The sequence below is a fragment of the Archocentrus centrarchus genome, unplaced genomic scaffold (assembly GCF_007364275.1).
Source record: "Archocentrus centrarchus isolate MPI-CPG fArcCen1 unplaced genomic scaffold, fArcCen1 scaffold_45_ctg1, whole genome shotgun sequence".
Taxonomy (NCBI): domain Eukaryota; kingdom Metazoa; phylum Chordata; class Actinopteri; order Cichliformes; family Cichlidae; genus Archocentrus; species Archocentrus centrarchus.
In genome coordinates this window covers 1541076-1558470 of record NW_022060271.1, presented here as the reverse complement: position 1 = coordinate 1558470, position 17395 = coordinate 1541076, and the positions used below count along the sequence as shown (strand labels likewise).

Sequence of the window (17395 nt, the reverse complement as noted above, 5' to 3'; positions counted from 1 at the left end):
AGCTGCACTGAGGTCCAACAGGACAAGAACAGAGATGAGTCCACTGTCAGAGGCTCTAAGAAGATCATTGGTAACCTTCACTAATGCTGTTTCTGTACTGTGATGAATTCTGAAACCTGACTGAAACTCTTCAAATAAACTGTTCCTCTGCAGATGATCAGTGAGCTGTTTTACAACTACTCTTTCAAGAATCTTTGAGAGAAAAGGAAGGTTGGAGATTGGCCTATAATTATTTAATAATTAATTTATTGCCACTTACAAATATTTACATTTTCATCTTTCAGGGCTTTTTCATTTTTAAATTTTGTTTTGCTTTATTATATTTTGCTGCTTTGACCTACACACGTTTTTATAGTTTCGTCTTCTGTGTTCAACATATTGAGTTTGCATGTCATGAAATATGCTGTATAAATAAAATGGTCTTTTTGTTTAGTTTTTAGTCTCCATATTTACCTCCATGCTATTTTCAGATGTTTCCAAAGCCTCAGTTTGCCCTCCTTTCAGTCCAAGTTCAGTTTTTTGTAGTTGTTGATGTAGGTTATCTCAGTGTACACATCAGCACACTCTCTCACACACACACACACACACACACACACAGGTGGTGTTTTTCAGTGCAAAGTGCAGCTCGTGGCCAATGACCTGCAGCTGTTTGTTCTTTGGGAGCAGGACGAAGGGAGACGCGCCATTTCGCCCAGAGACAGACAGAGAGACCAGAATCGCCATGACGACTGAATACCATGACGATGTGGAGGAAGACAGCAGCACCTTCTGGAACAAAGGTACCTGTGTGTATGTACACCTGTCCGCCTGTGCCTGCTGTAAAATGGTAACCTCGTGCCTTTTCTGTCTTCCAGAGCCTCGTCCCACGGCTTTCTCCAGCGTCTCCAGGTTCAGACGCTGGCTGCTTCCCGCTCTGACAGTTACACTCCTCGTGATTCTGATCATAGCTCTGGGAGCCAGCAGTGAGTACACTCAGGAAACAACAGGGGCCTTAATGTCACTGCTTATCTAAAGGGACACATGTACAAATGTTCCCTCTGGTCTGTAGTGACGCTTATCCTCCTGGATCTTTCTAAGCGTGAGTAATTGTTATGTAGGAACTATTTTCTGTCTCTCGTCTACATCCACCAACCAGGACCCTGATAATTTTCCATCGGAGGGACTTTTCCTCTCAGGAACGTTGTTCTCACTGAGCTGACAGATACTATCAGACTGCTTTTCCTCTGCAGTGAAGACCAACACCATTCAAAGTAGTGTGTCAGAGTAAGATGCTAGGCTAATGCTCCCCCAGAAAACAGATATTAATCTAAAGAGTTTGACTTCAGCTTTTCCAGTATTAGATCATTGTTATCTGTTAATGAGTTACATAAGGTTTTCTAACCTCAGTAACTGCAGTAGTAACTGCATCAGTCAGAGACTCCAGCTGATTCAGGACGCCGCTGGCACCAAGAAATAGAGAGATTCTAAATTCACAGTGATCACTTTTAAAACATTGCTTCAAAGTACTGAAGGACTTATTAGCCCTTCTGGGCCTGGACTTTTACTGAGATGAGTGAATGCATCACTACTGGTTATCCCAAGGTCTCCAACCATCATCCAACCATACGTGTAGGCAGGCATCCAACCATACATGGATGCATCCATCGGTTCCTTTGGGAAAAAAGTGTATTTTCTTTATATTTTTGGTAAGTGGTTGCTGGAAGTTGGACCCTTGTCCTTTGAAAGAACTTTGGAAAACCTGGAGAACAACTGCTCAAGAACACTTTAACACCCCCCCCCCCCCCCCCAAAAACAAAAAAAAACAAACAAAAAAAAAAAACAAACAAAAAAAAAACCCAACTTGCCTTATGGAAGAACCATATAAAGAAATGAGGGCTAGCTTAAGACTTTTGCACAACACTGCACACTGCAACACTTTAATCAAAAGTGACTAAATCGACTAAAGAAGAAGAAAAATGTTTCAAAGTAAAATTGAGTTACTGGTGAGAACATAGACATGGCTCCTGGAGAAGCAAGATTAAATATTCCTTAAAAAACAAAATGACTGCGCGTGATTTTGTTTTTGCGTGTCTGTTTACAGACACGTCAACATGGAACCGGCTGTGGGCTGCAGAGAAAAGTGTTTCTAATCTGACTGAATCACTGAAGGACGCGCAGCAGCTCACCAAAGGTAGCTCAGCTGTACTCACACAGGGGTGTAAAATACCAGCTGATGGCTTTTTCTTCTTCTTCACTGGTTCATTTGCTCCTCTTCTGCTCCAGATGCAGCTAAAGAAGTTTTGTCACTGAAGTTTGCTGTGGAGAACAACAAGGACCAGCTGACATCAGGTGAAAACTCTGCAGAGCAACACTTCACGTTAACACAACTGATCGTAGCTGGTTTTTAACACTGGGTATACCTCTGTGTGTGTGTGTACTCCTTCAGTATCAGAGGCACTGAAGCAGCTTGCAGCTCTGGATACCATCCGCAGGACAGTCGCTGAGCTCAAATGTTCCCTTGAAAACTTGATCAACAATGGTACACATCTAATACACTGAGAAATTACCCTCTAATCTCATCTTAACTGAAAAAAATCATCACTTTATATAACATCCAGTTTGAAAACCTTCCAAAAGATGTTCCAATTCACTTGGTAAAAATGTGCTAAATGAGTACTTTTGTCTATACAGTGTATGCTGCTTATGTGAAAATCAAACTGAGTCCCACAACTGAAAGATTGTCTAGTATATTCTAGAAATTCCTCTTTTTCAGAAGGTCCTCGCTATCTGAAAATGTCTCTGATTCATAAAATGTGAAAGGCTGTCTGTGTGTGTGTCTCAGCCTCGACAGCACACGGCTGCTGTCCTCTGAACTGGAATTCTTTCAGCACCAGCTGCTACTTATTCAGCACTATAGCCTTATCGTGGCACGATGCCAGAGACTGGTGCAACGGACACGAATCCCACCTGGTCATCCTCCTCACCGACGAGGAGTGGGTGAGTCGCCCGTCCCTTTCCCACGTCAGTTTGCACTGAAGCTAAATCTCAGCACAATACAGTTTAAGCACGCTGTAAGCTGGAGACCACCTGCTCTGCACTGAATGCACAAACACAGACACGTGTGACTAAAGAGGAGACACGGGAAAGTTTGAATTTCCTGCCTGTCTGTGTTTCTGGAACAGAATTTCGTGACCCAGCGTTCCACGGGCAGCTTCTACTGGGTGGGCCTGACTGATGAGAGGAATGATCAGTGGGAGTGGGTCAACCAGACGCCCTACATCATGAACCGGAGGTAAGCTGTTACCTTAAAGAAACGCTGATATTCTTGCAAAAAAGGAAGAAAAAAAAAAGGGCTGTGTGCTTTGTTGCTAACAGCAAAAATGTTCCATATTAGAATAAGTGTATCAACCATTTCACACAGTCACACAGAGGCCGTTCATTAATCCATAAAATGGGTTTTCACAACTGTGTGACAGACCAGTGGCGTTCACCTCCATCATCACTGGTTTTAACGTACATCGAAGCACACTGGGTGACATCTTCACAACGTGCCGCCTCATCATCAGCTCCTCTTACTGCTGCCTTCTGGAAGGCTCCACAGGACCTTCATACTCCACACCTCCAGGCTTCCCAAAAGCCATCAATGAACTATGCAGTATTATGTACTTTATTTTACAATGCCTGACATAATTCTCTCATATCATATCCATGTGCTGTAACATGGAGACATCAAGATCAGTCTATTTATACAATGCCTGACTTGATACTTTGTCATCACTGAACAGAGGTGTGTGTGTTGTATGTGTGCAGGAATCAGTGTAACTACATGCTTGCACAATGGTGTGAGGATGTATAACTGTTGTGTGTACTGTTATCTTGTGTGATGTGCAGGTGTGGTAATGTAACAAGCCATTATTTGTATCGACTGACTCACCGTTGGAGCTGGCCTCAAGTGGACACTAGAGGAACTGCATCTTTATGTTATTTAATGCTGACTCCATTTGTCAGCAGGGAGGTTGCAGTTCACCTTGAGACTCATTTTATACGTTTGTTTTTTTGTAGGCGGTGGAAACCTGGGCAGCCTGACAGCTGGACCCATCACGGTCTTGGTCCCGGGGACGAAGACTGCGCTCACCTTCACCATGATGGACGCCTCAATGACCTGCACTGCTCCACCAAAATGCGCTTCATCTGTCAGAGGCACAGCACGCAGAGCTAAACAGCAGCAGTGCTCAGATTTACTGTCGGCTGACACCATCAAACTGTCTGATCCGAGCTATCAGAATGCTTCTTCTTTGCTGTGCTGAGCGAAGGTCGATTAGTTCTTGTTTCAAAATCCTGATGTACCTGATGCTCCTGAACTCTGCTGCTGTCCAAAAATCTAATAAACACATCACTGAGTTCATGAAACTATTCTTCATTAGCCTAAATTAAAAAGGGTTTGGGAGTTTATTCAATAAGTTCTTTAAAATGAGTTCCTGAGAAAGTTCTAAAATTCCTTAAAAAAGTTTGAGTTTAAATTTGTTAAAGTTCAGGTTTCTTAAATAAGGTCTCAAGTTCCTTAAAAATTCATTAACTCAAGCTACTTAAAAAGTCCTTAAAACAGTTTTCGTGTTCAAGTAACTTAAAAAGATAATGAGCTTCTCAAAAAAGTGTTTAAGTGCTTTAAAAAGTTTAAGAATCCATTAACTAAGTTTAACTCAAGCTCCTTAAAAAAAGTATTCAACATCACGTGCCATGAAATATTCAGTTTCTGGGAAAAAGTTCGAGTTTCTTAAAAAAGTTCTTAAGTTAATTTAAAAAAGTTCATAATCTCAAGTCACTCAGAAAAGTTCAAGAGTGCCTTAAAAATTTTTCAAGTACAATGAAATGTTACAGGCTTTCTTAAATAAGCTCATAAAGTGCTGTAAAAGGTTTTCAGGCTCCTTAAAAAAACTCAACTTCCTTAAAAGATTTTGAGTTCAAGACAGTTTCTTATTTAAGTTCAAGTGGCTCAAAAAAAGTTCTGAAAGTCCAAAAAGCTCAAATGGTAAATGGACTAGCTCTTATATAGTGCTTTTCTACTCAGTCAGAGCACTCAAAGCGCTTAAAGAGTTCAGAGCTCAAGAGTTCCTTAAATAAGTTTGAGTTGCTATAATTTTTTCATTTCCTTAAAAAACTCCTTAAAGTTCCTTAAAAAGGTCTCAAGTAACTTTAAAAAGTTCTGTGGTTTAAGCTACTTAGAAAGATTTTCTTAATTTTTAAAGTCCTTCAAGTTCAGCAGTTCCCTAAATAAGTTCCTATAAAGTGTTCCTTAAAAAATTCTTAATTTGCTTTCCCATTCATCCATTTTCTTCTGCTTTACCTTTGTTTGGGTGGAGGCTTATAGGGCGACCCTGGATACTCCCTGTCTATCACAGGCCTAACACAGAGAGACAGACACCCATTCACACCTGTGGGCAATTTAGAATCACCAGTTAACCTGACCCCACATCTGTGGACTGTGGGAGTTAACCAGAGTACCTGAAAGAAACCCAGGGAGAAGATTAAAATCACACAGGAAGGCCTCAGCCAGGTGGTGGATTCAAACCCAGGACCTTCTTATTGTGAGGCAGCAGTACTATTATCATTATTTTTTTTTTTTATTGAAATATGTTCTCAAGTTGATTTTGACTTCCTAAAACTCCAAGCTGTTTAAAAGGCTCAAGAATTTCTTGAATAAGCTCCTTGAGAAACTCGGTGGATGGAGCTCCTTAATAAACGTACTCCGTGTTGCCCAACTGGTGAAATGGTTTAAACATTCACAACTTCATGAAGGCAAAACACTGGTTTTTACTACCTCCTCCCTTTATTTCTTCTGCTATGAATGAATACAGCTGTTCATTGTGTCCCAGCTCGCCTCCATCAGATGTCCTCATGCGGTTAACCGACATTATGAGTAAAACCACAAAAGTGACCTTTTTGACAAGTAATCTGTGATTATAGGTTTGTAATTTCTAATTAATTTCAGTTTCAATACAGTTTTCAGCTGAGGTTTTTAATTATTATTATTATTATTATTATAATAAGGAATGTGTTTGTCAGGGCTACATTTAGGAATACCAGAATATTTATTACACTTTGAGAAGGCAGGTAACTCATAGATGCAGACGTCTCAAATCTGCGAAAATCAAATTGTGAAACAGAACTACACATGATGGTTATCCAGAGATGTAGATCTTCAGTGGGCCATCATGGCCTTGGAGATCACATCAGCGGGACAATGCAGCCATTAAAACATTCAGGTGAGAGGAAATTTTATTGGGACTTAAATACTTCTGCCTCAAGTATAAAAACCTTACCAAAGCACATTCAGTGAACAACGGCGAGCTTTCTGCAAACTACATATTAAATGTTAACATGCTGCGCATCACGGAAGACTAAAACAATCACAATTAAGTTAATGAGGACGGCACTTTCTGGCACTAAATATCGTTTAAAGTGTAAACGGTTCATTTTTAGGGCACAAAAACAAACAGTGAAATTTCACAGTAAAAAGCAGCAGCTGTGGGAAGCAAAGAAAATCAGCTCTTCTCTCTTTTTATAGCTTTAAGAAGCTTCAATAAGTTCAAGTTTAAAATATCAGAGGGAAGAATATATCTGAACAGTAGAGGGCGCTGGAGATCATTTTACACTGTAAATACAACACGGTCCAAACTGAACCAACACACACGTTAGTGTGTTCTTCACAATAAAAGCACAACCAGGTGTAGAAACAACCCTAAACAATAATACTTTGACCCTCCTGTGCACACTACTACTACACATACTACTAACATTACTCTAAGTTATGAGTACTATTACAAAGAGTTACTACAACTCCCAGCGTCCCACTGGCTCACTGTAAATAAAAACCCAGCAAAGAACAAACAGAAGTGCAATAAAAATGTCTAAATTTGTCAGTGGAGAGATTACAGTGTAGTTAAAATGAGTGTTAAAACTACAACTCCCAATAAAGTGTGTAATACTCATAAATACTACAGAATTTAAGTATGTAATCACAGCTCTGGTCAGGCATCAGCTGGTCAGCTGAAAGGCTCGGCTCAGGACCAGTTCGGTTAAGGCTCCGCCCAGGTGACACGCCTCCAGGACGCACACCAGCCTCTGATTGGTCAGCTGGGACGCCATGGCGATAAGGTCACCTGAGAGACAAAGAGAAGTAGATGTATTTTCTGTGTGTGGGAGAGTACGACTCTTTTATGCATAAGGGGGTCATTTCTGTTTATGAGGACACTTTTACACTGGTGGGACGCTCTGCTCTGAATAAGGAGGACGTTGTTTTATGAGGACACTTTTACACTGGTGGGACGCTCTGTGCTCTGAATAAGGAGGATGTTGTTTTATGAGGACACTTTTACACTGGTGGGACGCTCTGTGCTCTGAATAAGGAGGACGTTGTTTTATGAGGACACTTTTACACTGGTGGGACGCTCTGTGCTCTGAATAAGGAGGACGTTGTTTTATGAGGACACTTTTACACTGGTGGGACGCTCTGTGCTCTGAATAAGGAGGACGTTGTTTTATGAGGACACTTTTACACTGGTGGGACGCTCTGTGCTCTGAATAAGGAGGACGTTGTTTTATGAGGACACTTTTACACTGGTGGGACGCTCTGTGCTCTGAATAAGGAGGACGTTGTTTTATGAGGACACTTTTACACTGGTGGGACGCTCTGTGCTCTGAATAAGGAGGACGTTGTTTTATGAGGACACTTTTACACTGGTGGGACGCTCTGTGCTCTGAATAAGGAGGACGTTGTTTTATGAAGACACTTTTACACTGGTGGGACGCTCTGTGCTCTGAATAAGGAGGACGTTGCTTTATGAGGACACTTTTACACTGGTGGGACGCTCTGTGCTCTGAATAAGGAGGACGTTGTTTTATGAAGACACTTTTACACTGGTGGGACGCTCTGTGCTCTGAATAAGGAGGACGTTGTTTTATGAGGACACTTTTACACTGGTGGGACGCTCTGCTCTGAATAAGGAGGACGTTGTTTTATGAGGACACTTTTACACTGGTGGGACGCTCTGTGCTCTGAATAAGGAGGACGTTGTTTTATGAAGACACTTTTACACTGGTGGGACGCTCTGTGCTCTGAATAAGGAGGACGTTGTTTTATGAGGACACTTTTACACTGGTGGGACGCTCTGTGCTCTGAATAAGGAGGACGTTGTTTTATGAAGACACTTTTACACTGGTGGGACGCTCTGTGCTCTGAATAAGGAGGACGTTGCTTTATGAGGACATTCTACACTGAAGTGATTTGTGCACTGAGGACATTTATGCACAGGGAGGACGTTTCAGCTGGACTTTGCTTTACGAGGACATTTTTGGTGCATCAGGACATCACTGACCTGGTGAGGGTGGAGGTGTGTGTGAAGAGAAGGCTCCATGTGATAAGATGGAGGTCCAGGTGTTGGAGTGAGGAAGGAGGAGAGGAGAGGTGGAGGAAGACGAGGCATGAGGGAGGAAGATGGTGTCGATGAGCACTCCGTCTGACAGAGCTGAGGGACAGAGAGGTTCGTTTAGGTGAACATTTGACCACCGTTCACAGACTGTGACCACGGTTACCAGGGCTAACCTCGCAGTCTCAGGTTGTAGTAGTCCTCGAGGGTGGAGTCAAACCTCCCAGGCATCACGCTCCCACCCAGCGCCACCACAGCTGCCTGCTCCTCCCTGCGGGTGTGGTCGTAACGCATCGGCAACGTCTCCACAGCGACGGGCGGGAAGGTCGGTAAGGCGGGGGCCGTGACGAAAGACAAGGCGTCTTCATCGTCCTCGTCCTCATCATTGTTGTCATCAGCGTTTGTGTTTTCTAGGAACTCCATGGAGGCTTCAAAGAGAATCACTGCACACAGAAGAACATCATGCAACATCTGTGAGGAACATCTGAGAACCTTGGTGCCACATGAGGACCGGAGGTTCTCTGCCCGCTGACTATGACCCTGAGCTTCTCACATTTTAGTCACGTGTGAGGACCTTCAGCTGCTTTGGTTCTAATGAGGACTATTTTTTTCTGGTTCTTCTCTGAGTTAGGACCACATCGGTATTTCTTGTCCCCTCTGAGGACCACACGTGATGCACTTCGTGTTTCTTTATTGTCCTTCATGAGGATCATTTTTTTCCTGATCAGACGTGAGAACCTCGGTGTTTCTGGCTGTTTGTCACACTTTTATCTGTCCTGGACCCTGAATGTGGGCTCCACACACCTAATGTAGTTCTAACACACACCTTCTAATGTAGTTCTAACACACACCTTCTAACGTAGTTCTAACACACACCTTCTAATGTAGTTCTAACACACGCCTTCTAATGTAGTTCTAACACACACCTTCTAATGTAGTTCTAACACACGCCTTCTAATGTAGTTCTAACACACGCCTTCTAATGTAGTTCTAACACACCTTCTAATGTAGTTCTAACACACGCCTTCTAATGTAGTTCTAACACACGCCTTCTAATGTAGTTCTAACACACACCTTCTAATGTAGTTCTAACACACGCCTTCTAATGTAGTTCTAACACACACCTTCTAATGTAGTTCTAACACACACCTTCTAATGTAGTTCTAACACACACCTTCTAATGTAGTTCTAACACACGCCTTCTAATGTAGTTCTAACACCTTCTAACACACACCTTCTAACGTAGTTCTAACACACGCCTTCTAATGTAGTTCTAACACACACCTTCTAATGTAGTTCTAACACACACCTTCTAACGTAGTTCTAACACACGCCTTCTAATGTAGTTCTAACACACACCTTCTAATGTAGTTCTAACACACGCCTTCTAATGTAGTTCTAACACACGCCTTCTAATGTAGTTCTAACACACACCTTCTAACGTAGTTCTAACACACGCCTTCTAATGTAGTTCTAACACACACCTTCTAACGTAGTTCTAACACACGCCTTCTAACGTAGTTCTAACACACACCTTCTAATGTAGTTCTAACACACACCTTCTAACGTAGTTCTAACACACACCTTCTAATGTAGTTCTAACACACACCTTCTAACGTAGTTCTAACACACACCTTCTAATGTAGTTCTAACACACGCCTTCTAACGTAGTTCTAACACACGCCTTCTAATGTAGTTCTAACACACGCCTTCTAAGGTAGTTCTAACACACGCCTTCTAATGTAGTTCTAACACACACCTTCTAACGTAGTTCTAACACACGCCTTCTAATGTAGTTCTAACACACTCCTTCTAATGTAGTTCTAACACACGCCTTCTAATGTAGTTCTAACACACGCCTTCTAATGTAGTTCTAACACACGCCTTCTAATGTAGTTCTAACACACACCTTCTAACGTAGTTCTAACACACGCCTTCTAATGTAGTTCTAACACACACCTTCTAACGTAGTTCTAACACACGCCTTCTAACGTAGTTCTAACACACACCTTCTAACGTAGTTCTAACACACGCCTCCTTTAATGATATCTTTGGTCATGCAGAGAACCGCAGCAGCATGTACGTTATGAAAAGCAGAGGTTGGTCGTACCCGTCTTGTTATTCTGTTCGGGCTGCAGGGTGACCCGGGGACTCCTGAAGGGAAACAGGTCATCCTCTTTAGTTTACTCCAACATTCAGAGCTTATGTTACATGCAGAGCTCTGATTAGGCACACACACACTGATCCAGTACATGACTGACACAGTATACAAGTACATACAGTATATGACTGACAGAGTATATGACTGACTGATAGGGTATAGGCGCTGCTTCCCTCAGGACTGACCTCTTGGTCGGCGTTTCCGCCTGCAGCAGCTGCTTCCTCTTCCTGCTGAAACAAAGGCTGTGAGTGAATCGCAGTCAGAGTCGAGTCCAAAGCAAAGCTGGTTTTTAAAGTCTCACCCTGCTCTGTGCTCCGGAGTACGAGGCGTCGACTTACTGACCGCAGAGGACGGAGAGAAAGAGGGGGACGAGGAGGAGGAGGAGGAGAGGGGAGGCCTGAAAGAACGAGGGGTGGAAGGAAGCGGGAGGAGGGAGGAGGAGGAGAGGGAGGGGGAGGGAGAAGGGTAGGGGATGCGAGAAGAGGGCGAAGAGGATGAAGAGGAGGGGCAGAGAGACGAAGCTCGGTCTGTCCAGAACAAGCAGCGATCCTCCTGAGGGAGAGAAGAGGAGGTGTGAGAGCAGGAACAGGAGGAGGTGACGCCTCAAACGTTCACCACAGGTGGGATTATTGTGAGCGCAGCTGCAGCGAGCTCCAGGTGATCGGCTTCCTGAACCTCAGAGGAGGAAAGTGCAGCGTGAGTCTGACGTGTCCATGACTTGTGTTTGTCTTTTTCATGAAGTTAATGCAGGTGCCCTCAAACACCGTGCAGCAGTCTGACCTCATTTCAGCGGATTATTGCATGCTTCACTCACTGTGACCTGATGTGACCCAGGTCAGATGGGCTGCTGCCACTGAGCAGACTCAGCCACCAGCACAGTTCTACCGTTATGGAGATTCATGCGGTGCTCCTTCTCACTGACTCGTATTCATCACCAAACTGTGTGAGGTCTTCGGTTCCAAACCCTCCGTCTGTCCTCGGTGTGATTTGGAAAAAGACCGTAGCATTAGCCCCTCCTCCTCCATCAGCTGCAGATGGAGCTGATGGAGCTGTTCTCCTGGAGGCTGCCAGTGTTCAGCCTGAACATCACCACCTCTGAATACTGGCTCAAGACAATCACACTGATGTTTCGGGCTTTGATGGTGTCGAAGGTCACGAATTTAGGTTCTTTTTTTGTCTCATGTTTGGTCTTGTGTGTTATTTTGTGCATTTTTGTGTGTAACTGGTCTGCTGCTGAACATTGGGCAGGACACTCTTGGAAAAGCTTTTAATCTCAGGAGGAAGCATCGTGGTTAATTAAAGGTTAAATAAAGAGTGACTGCAGGCCCAAACACGTCTTCAGTGTTTGTGCTACTGCAGCTAGCTCCATCTAGTGGCCATTAAAGAGAACGCAGGTTACTTGTCAGACCTGTTGTGCATGAACTGACTTGGTTCCTCTGGACAGCACCCTACCATACACGGACATGTAGAGTCAGTGCACGCTTGTGCACATGTATACATGTAAATACATGTCTTCTAAAATATATCTTATTTTTTACTGCTATTTTTTACTGTAACCCATCTAGTGGCACTGGCACAGTGGGTAGGCGCTCGCCTTGCAGCCAGAAGGTTGCAGGTTCAAGCCCCTGTCCCTGTGCTGCGTTGTGTCCTTGGGCAAGACACTTAAACCACATTGCTTAAAGGTAGCGCCGGTCTCTGGCTGCGTGACTGCAGATGCTCGTCTCTGGAACAATCATTTCGTTGTGCGCACAATGACAATGAGTTGAATCTAACATCTAAAGTTTTTTGAAACTATAAATAAAAACATAAATGCGTGTGCGCAGGTTAAGCTGTCACCTCTCCTCTGCAGCTGTAAGTAACCATGGTGACTGTAGCCTGGATACAGAAGGTGTGTCGCTCCCTGTAACTGAGTCGCTCCACCTCCCTCTGAAGCTCCGCCCCTCGCAGGAAACCCAGCTCACCTGTGGAAACAGTGGATTCAGATGATCCTGCAATACGATGACACGCAGCTCCAACCGTCAGAGAAATGCACTTCACACACACACACACACACACACACACACACACACACACACACACACACACACACACACACACACACACACACACACACACACAGCATCACCTCTCCTGTCCTTCATGTATGTTTCCAAGGAGACGGGAGGAGGCGGGTAGATGAAGAAACCTCCAATCAGAGCCCTCCTCAGCACCTCTTCATCGTCCTGGCTCTTCAGCCACTGCAGGAACTGTCGCACTGGGCGGAGCTTCCGGTAACTCATCTCTGAGTGGTGGCCCAGTCCTACCAGTCGACCAATCGAGAGAGAGAACAGAGTTAAGACACACACAGATCACCACCAGGTGGAGTGGGAGGGAGAAATGCTGCATGTTACCTGTGCAGTACACCTGTGTGTATGTGGTATTCGTCAGGTAGCTGTGATCTGAAGACCTGATCGTCTTCAGCCGCGTGCACACAATCACAGACACTGCAGACAGGATCTGTCTGTGAGCTTTACCACAGACACACATGCCGATGCTCGTGTGTTAAAGTTACTGACTCACGTGGGTGGAGCCTAAGGTGGGTTTCAGGTTGAGATGTGGAGAAGAGCTTCACCATGATTGGCTGATCGCTCGTCCCGTCCTCTAATCGCAGCCAGCGATACTCCAGAAGCTCCGCCCCTCTGCTGTCTACACGTTCAAATAAAAAGTAAACAGGTAACGTTTTGTGTGCTTACGCAAAACTGAATGTAAATTAGAGTTATGCTATCACCGTGGTAACCCCTCACCCTTGCTCCTGATTCGCTCCGGTCGTCCCGAGAACGTCAGCAGGCCAATGACATCACACAGAGCATCGTTAGGACGGTCCAGGAGCTCCTTACTGACAAACAGAGTCAGTGTGTGCTTGTATTAGCTTTAAACCGTCAAACTTAGGACACCTCTGAACTACGGGGACATTTCTGGTTTACGAGGACGTGTTTGAAAGGTCAAATTTATTTTCAGGGTCAGGGCGAGGGCGAGACACTCAGCTGCAAGGCCCGAGGTTACTGACGGGAGCCAGGAATACATGACTTAAACCAGACGGGAACACAGAGATGCCGCTTTCCTGATTTGTGATCAAAGCCATTTCAAAACTTACTTTGATAAAGAAACCACAGCCTCTAAGGTCCTCACGAGCACTGAAGGACAAGTGTGAGCGCGTACCTGTTGTAGAAGCTGTAGGTGGGCGCGGGGGGCAGACAGTCAGGGGAAACAGAGGATTCTGGGAGAACAGAAATCCGTGCAGCAGGATTTCTGCTGTTCACACTGATCTCTGCACAGAAAGCAGAAGCAGAGGGAACCCTCAGAGCCGCAGGCCTCCGTGTATCTAACATTCAGCTACAGTAAACCTGCTTTTCTAACCTGTGGAAGGACAAAGGTGACAGAAAAGCTGAAATGATACATTAATTATAGACGTCGGTGAATGACAGGTGAGTGAAGCCACAGAGAGGCTGATGGGCACAAAGGCAGAGAATCACCAGGTAATGAGAACAAATGAAACCTGTTATATTAATGTAACATCAAATAAAAGTGTTTTTAGCCCACAGTACCAGCACTGACTAAAAGAAACCCCGTCACTGTGTACCTATGTCATCGAGCTCCGCCTGGTAATGCTGTTTAACTCGATAGCGTCTCAGGCTGATGATGTCACCAGGCTTGAGGCAGCGATACCAGCTGACACACACGCTGTTCCACAACACCACGCACACACTTCCTGTACGGTCGCGCACCTCCAGCACCGCCTGAACAGACACGGGAGAGAAAGGGCGTTCACAAAGCTTGGGGTTCCTCAGGGATCCATCTTGGGTCCTCTGTTATTGACATGATTCGTCCTATTATAATCCTCACAGCTGTTACTCTCTTTGTATTTGTTTAGCTGAACTGTGCAAATGTCTTTAAGTTTAAAACAATCTGACACCAAACATTTATCACAGAAACTCATGAATGAACAAGGACGAGCTGTTTATTTCACTTGCGTGCTCACTGACCTTATAAGGGCACTCACAGTTCCTGTCTGTTTTCCCATAATACATGAGGTGAGACTTGTTGATGATGCGAACAATCAGCTCGCGCTGGATGGTGCCCCGGGTAACGGCCCGGCGACCATACAGGAAAGACTCGCGCAGCTCCGATATGGTCACAGCAGGACGCCGTCCTGTCCACACACACAGTCAATCTGACCGTTAGAAACAAGGTCTCCAACAAGGAACCATCATGAAACCTAATTCAGAGATTATTCAGAAATAATTCAGAGTATTTTCTAAAACTGCTTTTGGCTTCTTGTCGGAGGAACCACAGTCAGGCTGACTTCAGGGCTAGCTTTCCATTAATTAATACTCTGACCGTCTACCTTCCTCTGGCTCTTCGTCCTCTTCCTGATCCGCCGCCTCCTGGTCAGCGAGCGCAGCTTCCCTCCACACCTCTCCACTGTAGTCCACATTGTTCCACAGAGGGAGAAACACGCTCCTGCTGGCTCTCAGAGGAACCAAAGGCCCTGCAGGACCAAACTCTACATCATCACTGTACATCAGCCAACATTCAGTGGCTTTAAAACTGCATGGGACATTTGAATTATTGTTAAACTTCATTTTTTAGGTTCAGTAACTGCAATAAATCATTGGTTCCCAATCGGTGTGACACAGTGGTGTGTCATTATTACTGTAAGTGCAGTGAAGCAGAAGAGCCTTTGATCGACCGCAGAACTGCAGATATTTCCACTGACTCAAATGATGAAGGCGCTGTTCTGCAGTGTTCAGTGTTTGAAAACCACTTTGTTAATGAATAATTATGCTAAATCATTTAAATACTGACCAAGATAATCAGGATAGAGTCACACTCCCCGTGTTCAGGTGAAAGTGAGAAGGTCGTACTCTCTTACCTTCAGGTTCTGAGGATCCAAACCAGGGCAGAGAGTCCCAGTCCACATCTGACCTCCTGACCCCTCCATCTTCATCCTCATCCTTGACCTCCACGCTCACCAGCCTGTAGCTGCAGGAGCATGGACAGGTCAAGAAAGGTCTGACAGCATCATTGTCTCACTCATCCTCTCACCTGTCCTCACTCACCTGTCTCTTTCTCCGGGGGCCGCAGGGCACGCGGTCATGGCAGTGCTGAAGGTGGCGTTCATCACTGCCAGCCCAGGCTGCAGGATATTCCTCTCCACCAGCCGGTTCAGACTGGGATCCAGAGTCACCCGGAGCCGGCACTCTCCATCAGTCAGCGTGGCGTCGTACAAGTCGTCACCTGGAGACATCAAACTGGTAAAAACCCCAAAGAAGTACAGCCATCAGATGGAAATGAACCAAACGTTAAAATTCAAACTGAGACTGACCTTTGAGGACGGCCTGGGGGAAGTAGACCGGGAAGCCCTGGTCTCTGCTGTAACGCTGCAGGTCCACCACATACAGGAACTCCCTGCAGACGACCGCAGAGGACGGAGACGCCTGCAAGACAAACACAAGGGTCAAAAACAACAAAATAAGACAAAAAAATGAATGCAGGTTAATTTTACAAAGACAAGACAAACAGATCACTAACTCGAAAGGACAGAAATAAAATGAATCCACTGTTCATATAAAATAGAGCCAAAGTTTGTAATAACGAGTGGATTCATGTTAAAAATGATACTGTATCAATCATCTGGTTACAGCTCACTGAAGGCAGAGCTAGCTCACCTGCTGCCAAGTCCAATTTAAAAAATATGCTAATTAAAGGTTTTTGTATTTCAAGGCTTAAAGTTAACAGACCTAAAACAACACTGGCCGTTTTCTAAACACATGAGGTTTTAACGTGACTTCGGCATAACTTCCATTCACCTGACGGCCTTCTATTAATTAGAAATGTAGTTTTCAGGCCGCTAAAATCAGACCTGCTCATTTAGGCTAAAAGTTCATAGATATATAAAAGAGTTTGGGCATGTTTTTAAAACGTTACTATCTAATGGTTAATTCGGCATGCCTTTAATAAACTTAGCGGATCTCTTTAATGTGTCATGTCTCCGTGTTTAATGTCCTTCAGCAGAACTAACGCGTCTTCCTGACTGACTGAGCTCCACAAAACTGCGGATCTTTGAACGGAGTCTGCTGGACGTTCAGGCGGCGGCAAAAAGGCGCCATAACGGCGGTTTAAGCAGCTGCGGGAAGCGATCGATCGATCAGAGTGATCAGGGTCATCCCGGCGGCGGTAAGCTGATGGACCAGACCTTGTTGGGACCGGATCGGGACCGCGTCAGGGTCCTGTGGAAGACGCAGCCCGCGCCCGCCATGTTGGAGAGGAAGCCCAAACAATAACAGTGCGGTGCATTGTGGGAAGAAGAGAGGAGACGATTTTTTTTTTTTAATATTTATCACTTTAATTATTAATAACACAAAAGTCAGCATTTTGAAAATTGTGTTAAAAAGCTTCAGTTCCTAGATTTAAATGAATTAAACATTTTACAGCAGATTTAAGCTGAGATTAAAACCTCACAAAGTTCCCAGTCAGAGCACTAAAGCAGCATTTCTAAGGTTAAAGAAGCTCCTACACAGCTGCATGAACTCCAGCTTTAACAGCTGGCTAGCACACAGGTGGAGAGTTCAGCAGGTGGAGCAGGAGACTAAACACCTGAAGAACACTACACACAGACTCGGTTTCAGCCTGTTAACTTTATATTTGAAGCTTTCTAACTTTGACTCCATAAAGCTTCCTTCACATTATGACGTCACCACCTCTGTGTAACAGATGGTTTTGTCAGAAGTCTGTGGACACCTCTGCAGATGTTCTTCAGGGATTTTCAGATGTGAAGATCACTGCGTTC

At 44.5% G+C, this 17395-nt stretch overlaps 1 protein-coding gene and 1 pseudogene across 5 annotated transcripts; one reads left to right on the top strand and one right to left on the bottom strand.

The window, feature by feature from the left end:
• Nucleotides 1–638: 638 nt before the first annotated feature.
• On the top strand, nt 639–4389 carry LOC115777191 (C-type lectin domain family 10 member A-like; annotated as a pseudogene).
• A 1422-nt stretch (nt 4390–5811) lies between these two features.
• On the bottom strand, nt 5812–16878 carry LOC115777188 (RPA-related protein RADX). 5 transcript variants are annotated; one of them, XM_030725021.1, is made up of 19 exons: nt 16802–16878; nt 15932–16043; nt 15666–15843; nt 15479–15588; nt 14951–15094; nt 14589–14755; nt 14186–14342; nt 13765–13873; nt 13350–13441; nt 13126–13251; nt 12957–13049; nt 12692–12865; nt 12403–12527; nt 10868–11118; nt 10716–10796; nt 10516–10559; nt 8582–8848; nt 8355–8504; nt 5812–7139 (listed from the first exon to the last, which is right to left on the bottom strand). In XM_030725021.1, exons 1-19 carry the CDS (start codon nt 16862–16864, stop codon nt 7015–7017), a joined length of 2568 nt encoding a protein of 855 aa, XP_030580881.1. In that variant the 5' UTR covers nt 16865–16878; the 3' UTR covers nt 5812–7014. The 5 variants fall into 5 exon arrangements, 4 of the variants coding, with proteins under 4 accessions (XP_030580881.1, XP_030580883.1, XP_030580882.1 ...); XM_030725023.1 differs by having other exon boundaries at nt 10752–10796; XM_030725022.1 differs by having other exon boundaries at nt 10716–10793.
• Between the last annotated feature and the right edge of the window lie 517 nt (nt 16879–17395).